The sequence below is a fragment of the Ceratotherium simum genome, chromosome 18, assembly GCF_057802395.1.
Source record: "Ceratotherium simum simum isolate JZ-2026a chromosome 18, ASM5780239v1, whole genome shotgun sequence".
NCBI lineage: Eukaryota > Metazoa > Chordata > Mammalia > Perissodactyla > Rhinocerotidae > Ceratotherium > Ceratotherium simum.
The window spans coordinates 12458494-12469168 of record NC_141917.1 but is presented as its reverse complement, the minus strand read 5'-3'; the positions used below and the strand labels follow the sequence as shown (position 1 = coordinate 12469168).

At 51.6% G+C, this 10675-nt stretch overlaps 1 protein-coding gene across 3 annotated transcripts in view; it reads right to left on the bottom strand.

Annotated features, from left to right (window-relative positions):
• Positions 1-1105: 1105 nt before the first annotated feature.
• The window catches only part of TRIO (trio Rho guanine nucleotide exchange factor), a 355370-nt gene continuing 345800 nt past the window's right edge, over positions 1106-10675 (bottom strand). For all 3 annotated transcript variants that reach the window (XM_087443141.1, XM_087443142.1, XM_087443143.1), the window contains 5 exons: positions 10469-10590; positions 8769-8847; positions 6479-6679; positions 3172-3310; positions 1106-2573 (listed from right to left, as the gene is read on the bottom strand). In XM_087443141.1, coding sequence (XP_087299267.1) covers positions 2025-2573; positions 3172-3310; positions 6479-6679; positions 8769-8847; positions 10469-10590 — 1090 coding nt within the window. In that variant the 3' untranslated portion in view covers positions 1106-2024. The remainder of the gene's footprint in view (positions 2574-3171; positions 3311-6478; positions 6680-8768; positions 8848-10468; positions 10591-10675) is intronic.

Sequence of the window (10675 nt, the reverse complement as noted above, 5' to 3'; positions counted from 1 at the left end):
CAGCCCCGCTGTAAACAGGCAGCTGACATCGTGGTTCATACATCAGCGCCTCTGAGTCTGGGTTCTATGAATCAGTCTGCAGGAGCTTGACCCACTCCCACTTCTGACTGTGTACAGCGGATTCCAAATCCAGAATATTCCATCCTACCCCCCACCAACCCATGAGAGGCCTCTCCTTCAGTCTCTCCCTCAGAGATCTCTCTTTTTGATTCAATATTGAGCAATTTAAATAAAAGACCTAACACAAAAATCAGGCAAATATGTTTAATTTTTTAAAATAACTGATGGCAAAATAAAATATTTACATCACATCATACCGTGTAAACATGTAAGGTCTCTGTACAAAGAAATATACATGCAAAATAATGTAAAAATTTAACTGAAATAATAAAAGAAACAATACACAAATAAAAGTTGTGAGGTTACGAATACACATCCAGTTTTGAATCCAATTTCTTTTAAAAAGTTTCTGTACAATTTTACAAGAAACAAACAAAAACCCAACAAAAGAATAAATAAAATACATTGGAAGCTGCAAAGCTCAACTATGCCAGTTTATGGCTCAAGACCCAGGTGTCTGGCTGGCTTGGGAAGCAGGCTGGTCTCTTTTTTAGTGTATTTCACACAACAAAGATAAAAAGACATCCAGAAAAATTCAAGCGTGCCCAGAAACCCAGCGTCTCTTGTTGAAAGGCCTCCCTGCACCAGCGTAATTCTGTCACAGTGACACAGACATCGGATGCCAGCCTCAAGGCGGCTAGTGCTTCATTGGCTTTTATTTTCTTACCAAAAGCTCAAAATCCAGCCAATTTTTGTACAGAAAGTTGAACGTCAAAAAGTCTAAAAAGTAGTAAATGTCCAGACTGATTTTGGGAAAAAAAATAATACTTTGGCATTCTGAATAATAGCATAATAAATTTTAAAACATTACCCTATTATCCAGTTTTATATTCAGAGTATGAAATCACTTTTTACAGTCCTCAAAACTGACAAATTTCACGAAGGGTTAAATCTCCTTGAACGGATGGCACAGGGCTACGACCCCCACCCCCCGCCCCACCCCGGACACACACACAAAACCATAAAGCTCACCGTACGAAGTATGTGCTTTTTCTATATATTTATTACAGGTACAACAGAGGTCTTCATAAATAGTTGCATAAAATGTTAAAGCCACAACATTGCACATGATATGAAATAAAACCAAAAAAATCCCAATGAGTGCATTTACAGTATTTTCATCTGACTGTATACCGCTCAACAATCTGATTGACGGCTTGGGGGTGGGATGTGGAGGGAGGGGGTAGCGGGGCAGGACCCAACCTGATGTCCTCGGTTGATGGGCAGAGCCCTCTGACCCCCGAAGGAAGCCCTGGGAAGTGGGCAGGGAGCGGGAGGGAGGGCAGGTGGCAGACGGAAGGCAGGACCAGTCTTATATACAAGTAAGGCCTACATTTCATCAGAGCAAAACGATTCATTCTATTTTTATGCAAAAGTTTGAGGTTGAATGCACATTTCAGAAGCGTAGTCTGGCGTCCCGGTGAGACACACACAGACCAGGCAGCTGGAAAAGCTCAGAGCCAGGTGGACACTGAGCCCTGGACGAGGCCGTGGGGAGGGTGAGTCTTCCCCAGAGGTGTCCAGGATCTGTTTTGTTCATTAACACCAGTGGTTGAACACAGGCATTTCGTTTCCTTGAATAAATCTTGGAAAATGTTAAATTTGCAAAATTCTATTCATGTTCGTTTAAAAAAGTTTCTTTTTATTTTTTGCAGAAACCTGAATAAAGCCTGTGACACAGCAATGCTGTCTCTGCTCTCGCAGAGCGTGAGAGAAAGTCCTCCACCCCAGCACAGCTCGCAGCCCGAGGCCCAAGCACTGCCGAGCACAGCTCGCTCAGAATGCAGCTTCACACGACGAACATACGGCAGCCGATCAGTTATGTTGGTTTGTGTTTCTCTTCAAAATTCATATTAACAGCTGATTGGCAGGTGAAAGAGAATGAGAAAGAACTTCAAGATAGGTCAAACTCTAGGCAAAAGCCTGCTCTGTAAGAAGTTTTTAATGCTACGAATAGGTCGAACATCGTTCTGGTGTTTGCGCCGCTCAATGAAGGAAGTCAGTCTAGACGTGTCGAGGACGCCTGCGCCTTTGCCATGGCCGTGGCCCGCCTGCAGCCACTGCTCCTGGAGGGCCAGCGCAGCCGAGGGACGTTTGGCAGGGTCCTCTTGTAGGAGGAAACACACGAAATCCTTGGCCTTCTGGCTCACTCCTTTAAAGTAGTCATCTGGGAAACTAAAGTCTAGTCGGCAAATGTTCAGGCAGGTCTCTTCCACACTGTCGTCCAGGAAGGGGGACACGCCGCTAAGAAGGACATATGTGAGCACTCCAACACTCCACGAATCCGAGGTCAGGGAGACGGGGTTCCCAAGGATGATTTCGGGGGCTGCAAATTCGGGGTTCCCCAGTAACGGGTGGATGTAGTAGGTCGTGTTGAGTTGGACAGCATCTCCAAAGTCAGCCAATTTAATTGTTGGCTTGGCTAAACTCTGATCTACCAGGATATTTTCGGGCTAGAAGACAGGATAAGACAACTGTCATTTTCACCAACCCCAATCTTGACCCTACAGGCAATGCTCACCAGGAATCTATGGTGTCAATGGGAACAAACTGTCCAGTGCAGGACAGGATGAAACAACACACAGGCCCAGGAAGGGGGAAAGAGCGCCCACCCAGAGGAACTGCTCCCCCAGCTCTGCATGGGCTTGCCCTCTCTGCAAATCACTGTCAAGTCACCGTGTTACACGGTAATGCTGGCTTACGAAGCTGGGTATTCATCTTGGCTCCCAGCACTAATAGTAATACTCTCCTTCCTATCTTAGTCCCACAGCAGCCCAGCAAAATTCACAGGAACTTTCTCAAAGTCTCATGAAATGTTGGAAGATCTCAAATATTTGTTTATCTAGGATTTTATTGTTTATATCACTGAAAGCAAACTCTTAAAAACAGAGATTAGAAATCTGTATTCCCATCTCCCACCCCCTCATATTTGTCCCATCCCCCTGGGGGCTCCTGGCCTGGGTCCAGAGGATAAGCTGAGAGTGGCCCTGTGTGCCGTGGTGCCAAGCCGTCATCAGACGGCCGCTTTCCCCGGCCCAGGGCCCCACTAACCTTTAGGTCCAGGTGTGCTATCCTGCAGTTGTGAAGGTATCGGACGGCTTCCAGAACCTCCCCCAGGTATGCCCTGATCTTCCCTTCGGTGAGGTTTCCCCATCGCACCACACAGTCCAGGAGACGCCCCTGGTCGGCCCTGCGGAGAGAGGAACGTGTGAGATGCCTGCTGTGGTGCCAGCTGGTCCACTTTAGAGACCTCTCTGGTCTAACACGGGACAGACACGTATCTGTGCCCCACTGTTAGGGTTCTGTCGCGTTTCAGGATGACGGCTCCACCTGAAGGCATGACTGTATCGAGAGGGTGATCTCCTCTATCCTCCTTGTGGAGATGTGAGTGGGAATAAGGCGGCTTGGAGGGCACTGGAGGCGGAGACGAGCAGGTGCAGGCTCCCGCCCAGCACGCTCGGACTCAGACCCTGCCACCTGGAAGCGAGGAAACCACCCCGCCAAGCCACCTGGCAGTGCCTGGCACACAGGAGACGTCTTGTAGGTATCTGCTGAAGGAGAAAAGGCAATACCACCTCCCCGAGCCTTAGTTTTGCCATCTGTAGAATGGGTGATGTGAGGGCTGAAGGAGATAATGTAGGTAAAGAGGCAGACAAGGCATGATGGGAAAACAGCCACCCTGAGTGGCCGCCTGGGCATTTCACAGTATGACAACTGCTCTACCTACAGTCTGGGCATTTAGTTAAGGACCTGAGGTTAGGATGCCCGCCACGGGTTCCGCTCTGCTTTTCCTGGGGCATCCTTTAGAATACCCACGTAAGAGTCGAGCCCATGAAAAGTTAGTGACCTTCGCCCCAACCACCTTACGAGTAACAGGGGCTTGCTCCCCCACTCTCCATCTCCTGCTCGCTCGTGACCTGGGACGGAGGCCTGCCCCTCCCAGGTTCAGTGTGCCCCTTCGCGTCTGGGATCTGTAAGTCATAAACCTTGTGACTCTACTTCCTTTGTGTGAGAGTATTGAAACGGCGCCTTCAATCAAATTGACCCCCCGGGGTTTTCACTTCCCCAAAGTGGGTGCTCAGATGCCGAGGGTGCTCCCTGCCACTCGGTGCCCCCTCATTCAGCAGGTATTAATCGGCATTGTCTTAAATCGATATAACAGCTCCGGGTCCCCCAACATACAAGGCGATGGAATGAGTGCTGCCTACTGTGAAGTTACCTTTAATATTTAAAAAACACTGACACAGCGCTGCCCATGTGCCAGAGACTAAACACTTTCTATCAACTCACCTAATCCTTGTGACAACTGAGAAGAATGTGTTACTGTCCCCGTGTTACAGATGAGGAAACTGAGGCATAGAGAAAGTATGGAACTTTCCCAAGGTCACACAGCGTAAGTGAAGTCTGGAATTGCAATGAGGTGGTCTGGCCCCCAGCCTCTCTGAACGCTGGTCTATGCTGCTCTCTTTGTTTGCAAAAGAGAAATTTATAGGAAGATCAGCCACTTGTCTGGTAATGGGGAGTAATCAAGGAGAATCTGATAGCCAAGTAATTGTTATGAAAACATTAACATGACAGTGAGGCCAAACCATCTAGTTTTCCAGTGAAAAGAAATGACAGCTGAATGCACTGAAATTTTAAACCAGAAACAGGGGTCTTGTAGGAAATTTCTGTCGAGGACTCTAGGATGGTTCTTGTTAAAAATCCCCGGGAAGATGAACAGCAGCTGTCAGGCATCAGGCTTCTGGGGCAGAAAGGACTCTCCTGAGTACTGGGTACGCCCAGGGGCCAGGTCTCTGCTCGGACATCATTTTAGCCCCACAACAATCCTCCAAAGTATCTGAGACTTTAAAGGATGCCAAGGTTGAGAAATGAGCCCCAGTTCACAGCCAGCGAGAGGCAGGGCAGGGACGACACCAGACTGGGCTGTGTCCAGGCCCCAAGTCCACTGACTTGTCCTCTGCACACGATGATCGGCCTCAGGAGGGCCTGCCTACTCCCTTCTACCATCTAATAGGTTTGCTAGTCCAGAGAGAGAGGGGCCAAACAGGCTCACAATGTTCCAGGAGGTTCTAGCTGCGCAGTCCCGGGCGGGCAGACCCTCCTGACACATCCCCTCCCCCAGGGCTCAGGGGCGGCAGCGGAGGGCTGGGGGACGGTGAGGCTGGACCTGTGAAGACCCGGTGGAGGGACTTACAAATTCTTTAAGAAAAAGAACACGACAAACAGAAGATCAGGTGCAGGGCCTCGAGGGACTCCCTGCACGTGAGGGGCCCAAAGCTCGAGCCCCGTGGTCACCGTGAACATGTCCCTGTGCAGCTCTGTGAGGGGGCCTCCTCTCTGTCCTACTCTTTCCACTTAACGAATGTACCAAGAACTACGAAACGGTGCAAAAGGTCTGGCTTTCGCCAGTGGAAGAGAAGCTGTAAATCCAAGTACCTGTAGGAAATGACTCCCCCAAAAAGGAGGACTAGGAATTTAAACAAAGCTGAACGCAGAGATGTTGCAGAGAGACGAGAAGGTTGTAAGGGCGGCCCGCCCGACCCCACACTGCTGGCACAGTAGATGACTGTCTGCCGTGGGGCCGTCCCGAGCCCTGTGGGATGCTTAGCCTCCACCCTCCAGATGCCAGTAGCAGCGCCCCCTCAGCTGCGACAACCAGAGAAGGCTCCAGACACGGCCAAAGGTCCCCTGGAGGGCAAAGCTGCCCCCAGCTGAGCTCTGTTCTAGGGTCGTAGGTTTCACGCTCTCTCTTCAAACGACTGAACTGTTTACTGAGGCCACACACAGGGCCCAGGAAGCACAGCGGGGCCCAGTGGGGCTGCTCTGGTCAGAGGCTCCCCTGGTCTCCAGAGGGCGTTCTTTAGGTGGGGTGCATCTTACCATCCCCGTCTAATCATCCTTCAGTGGGCAGGAGCCCAGCCTGAGGGGCAGGACTGGCCCTGGGGCTGAGTCAGATGCCCGAGGCATCGGACGCAGCCAGGTCTAGTGAGCCACTCCCAGTCCCGCCAGGCTCGCAGGCCCCAGCACGTGTGGGGTCAGGTCAGCTTGAGGTCACGAGCAGCGAGATGAGTCTCCAGCACCTGAGAGAGCTTGGCCTCTGGGACCCAGCGGGAGCCTGGCTGGTGTCAGGTGTTTAGATGGCTAGCTTGCCAGACAGCACTACTGAAGCCTATACTTCTTTCTGCCGTTACTAGAAAGCTCTAAACTGTAGTGTCTGATAGTAAACGTAATTTTTAGAAGTTCTGTGAATCCTAAAATCCCGATTTCTATCCTTCTTAGAGAAAAAACAACAATAAGACCACTTGAAGTCGAGGCCGAGTGCTGCAAAGAGGGAGGAGAGCCGGAGTGTACGCACATTTCTAAAACCAGGACGTAACTGGTTGGGGTCTCAAAGGTATCGAGGAGGCCAACAAGGAGCGGGTGCTGGAGGTTCTGCAGGATTCCGAGCTCGTGGGTGACCTGGTCACGCTTCATCAACTTCTTGTTCACAAACTTGGTGGCCACCGCTCGCTTGGTTCCCTTCTGATCACATTTCTTAACGACAGAGAATCTGCCCCTGCAAAATAGGTGGGGAAGATAATTTTAGAGGACTCTGAGTAGGTCACAGAGAAAAGGCTCTGTGACCCCAAACGGACTGCATGGGGGCAGCCTCCCCTGGCTGGTGACCCAAGCCCTGTCCACAGGCCCTGCTCTCCCTCGCCACTCCGTGGAGAGGCTGCGGCCCCACGATGGCCCCAATGAAGCCTGCCTGTGTCTGAGCCCCTGAGCCGTGTCACTCTGGCTCTCCTCCCTCTTAGAAGCAGATTCCATTTCCTCACCCTGTGTCTGGGCAGGCCACGTGACTTACTCTGGCCACCAAATGTGGCAGAAGTGACATGAGACTTGCCAGGCAGCTTCCACCTTTGCTCTCATGGAAAACCTTCACCATCATATGAAAAAACTCAGGATGGACTGCTTGTGCCTCCTTGTGCACCCCGTGCCCCCCCTTTATGAACAGGAGAGTCTATTGCTATCACCCGCCTCTGACTTGTCACTGTAGGATGCGTGTGCGGGCAGGTAACTGGTCTCTAGTTCACGGTCTCTGGAGCTGCACCCAGTGAACCACACCAGAAGCCTCAGCTGCACCTTGACTCAACTGGCACAAGATCTTAGACGGCAAGCCTGAACCTGCTGCCACAATGGGAAGAGATTTTGGGGGGGCTGGGCAATGTGAGGAATATAAATAAATCTGTGGCCAGGAGGCAGACTGTGGTGAGTCTAAGACGCCCACTCCTTTGCTCCTCCTCCATGGGGAGGTGGAGTCTCGTTCTCCTCCCTTGAATCCTGGCTGGCTGGTGGCTGGTTCTCACCCACAGAACACGGAGGAAGCATGGGCATTGATTTTGGAGGCTGGGCCTTAAGAGGCCTTGCAGCTTCTGCTGTCGCTCCTGTGGAATGCTTCTGCCATGGTGTGACAAAGCCCAGGGTGCAAGTCCAGTGGAGAGCGGCCCAGCAACCCAGGCAGGGCCGCAGACGTGTGGGTGAGGCGTGGGCGGCCAGCTGACTGAGCTCAGGAGAGACCAGCAGAATGACTGCCCCATCGGTCCCCACGTTGTGTGATGTGACAGATCACTGCTGCTCTGAGACAGCAGCACTGGTGTCCCTCGTGCAGCAAACTGACAGCCATGCCAGGCTGGCACACAGACATGTGGACAGATACCTGGAGCCAGGCCACCCAGTACGGCCGCTGGAACATTAAGAGGCTGCTGCTGGGGCAGTTGCCTAGAAAGTTTCCTAAAACGGACAAGCTTGGCTGTCATGCTTTTTTTTTTTTTTTTTTTTTGGTGAGGAAGATGGCTGTCCCTGAGCTAATTCTGCTTGAGGAAGACTGTCCCTGAGCTAACATCTGTGCCCATCTTCCTCTACTTTGTATACGGACGCCGCCACAGCACGGCTTGATGAGCGGTGTGTAGGTCCGTGCAGGGAATCTGAACCCATGAAGCCCAGGCTGCTGAAGTGGAGAGTGTGAACTTAACCACTGCGCCACCGGGCCGGCCCCCTCAGCTGTCATGCTTTTTGACCTCCTTATTGCCACACGGGACTGACACCAGACACAGATGAGTGCCGCGTGGATGGACAGTGAGCTGAGTCAGACGGAGCCTGGGTCCTGAGGGCACTGCTGAACCACTCCCCCGGCCCTGGGGTGGAGAGAAACAGCCCCTCTGTGCTGACACCCCTCTCTCAGGTGTGCAGGAGTGCCCTCCACTCCACCTAAACCTCCACGTACAGCTGAAACCCGAAGACACCTTCAGCTTTTCTCAACCGGGCTTCACGGGAGAATTAAGTTCTACAAGAAACGGTTAGGGTGACTCTTTCTCTGAATTCTCCCAAGGATGGGACATAGCTAGACCCTCCCTGATGCACAGCAGAAAAGGTAATTCACTCCATCAACGGATGGCATGTGGCATTAGGCCTTACTTCTCTCTTGGAACTCGAGCTGAAAACGTCTTCTCGACTTCCTCAGCGTGCAGGTTACATTTCAAATATAATACATATAACTTCCAACTGCTGGCAAGATACACCGTTTCACTCGATCACTCTCCTCTTACAGCCAGTTACGTCTTACACTCTGCCCTCCGGGACGGGGCTCTGGGTTTCAGCCGTACCTGCCAAGCTCAGCCACTTCGCTGTAGAAGGAGTCGAAGTTGTCCTTCCAGGTCACCATGATCCCATCACTCCCTGGACCTGCAGGAAGAGCATCCCCTGAGCTGGGTTTACGTGGCGCCTCCCGGGGAAGGCGTCTACGAGACCTGTGCTGTCCAATTCGGCAGCCCACGTGGCCACCAAGCATCTGACCTGTGGCTCATTGGAATGGAGGTGTGCTGTAAGCGTAGAACACACACCACATGTTGGGACTTAGCATGAAAACAGATGGATTTACGTGATAGCAACACACACACACTTCCTTTTCCATTATTCTCCTGCTGTGTCTCCACGGTGGGACTAGCTCTGTATCTCCCTGAACTCCCTCAGCCTTCATGCGTGATTTATTTAAAAAAATAAAAATCACTTGTATAATTTCTGTGACATCTTTTAGAAAGTAGAACATCAGTGATTCTTTACTCTCAATTTTTAAATTTTTTTTTTGTGAGGAGATCAGCCCTGTGTTAACGTCTGCCAATCCTCTTATTTGCCAAGGAAGACTGGCCCTGGGCTAAGATCCGTGCCCGTCTTCCTCCACTTTATATGGGACGCTGCCACAGCATGGCTTGCCAAGCAGTGCGTCGGTGCGTGGCCGGGATCTGAACCAGCGAACCCCGGGCTGCCGCAGTGGAGTGTGTGAACTTAACCGCTTGCACCACTGGGCCGGCCCCAGTGATTCTTTACTCTCAAATTCAAGATTTTTCTTTCTCTCTTGTGCCATGATCCAAAAATCAGAGCTTCCTTTCTTTGACTAAATGAGGTTAAAATAAATGGGGTTAAGATATATGGGATAAAAGTTCTAAGACAATTCTGTTTATTCTCTACACACAGGGTACTCCCAGACTCAGCTCTCCTTTTAATTCAGATTTTCGTTCTTGCTCTTGGAAGCAGCTTCCGTATCTGGAGCAGCTGCAGGTTCAGTGAGAGGTCTCAGCAGCCCTGTATTGCATGGCTCGCCTTCTGCAAACTCGTGGCTGGATATCAATCGGGATGTGTTGCTTACTAAGCATCTACATATGTCAAGTGCAAGTACAGGAAATTTAAACAGGCCTAAGACATGGGCTCTGCCTCCGGTACCGCACGGTTTAGCTGAGGAGAGAGAACAAGGCCTTGCTGGGCAGTGGAGAGAGCAAGGTCGTCACACCAGAGCGGCGGGGGTCCCACCGCCATCGCCCTGCGCTCATGGAAGGGTCAGGAGGACAGGCCCCCCAGGAAGGGCTGTCGTCAGGTCTAAGGCGCAGAGCCTGTGGGGGCCTCGACCACATCCCCTCCGTCCTCCTCTGCCTTCTAGTCTACATGAGACCAACTCAGAGCAGACTCTCTAGAGCCAAAGTGTCTGCGGAATAATTGGATAAAAGATGAATTGGATACAAGAATGTGCTGGAGTACTAAGAACATAGAACGCACCAGAGGCCGGCACCAGGGGCTCAAGCGCCCAGTGGCCGCGGTCAGAGGCCTTCACGAGGCGCCTCCTCTGATCTCCTGAGGTGAGATCACCCACCCCAGGACGTCCAGAGACCGTGGTCTGCTACTTGCAGCTCTCGTGTGAAAAGCCCCATGAGTGACTTATTGTCGTATATTTCCAGCCATGTCACATGTAGGCGGTACTCTGGACTTGAGATCCCCAGAGGATGGGCACCCCTGGCCCAGGAGTGCAGCTTACCTAGAACCCTCAGACTGGCTGAAGACGAGGCTGAACCCATGTCATTCACAGCGATGCACGTGTAGATGCCGTCGTCTCCCGTGGTCACACCGACGATCTTCAGAGCGGCCTCTCCTAAGTCACTGCCACACAAGGAGAACACAGCACATCAGAAAGGCTCAGCTCCCCAGCGGCTGCTTCCTATCGCGGCCCCCTAACCTCTCTCCT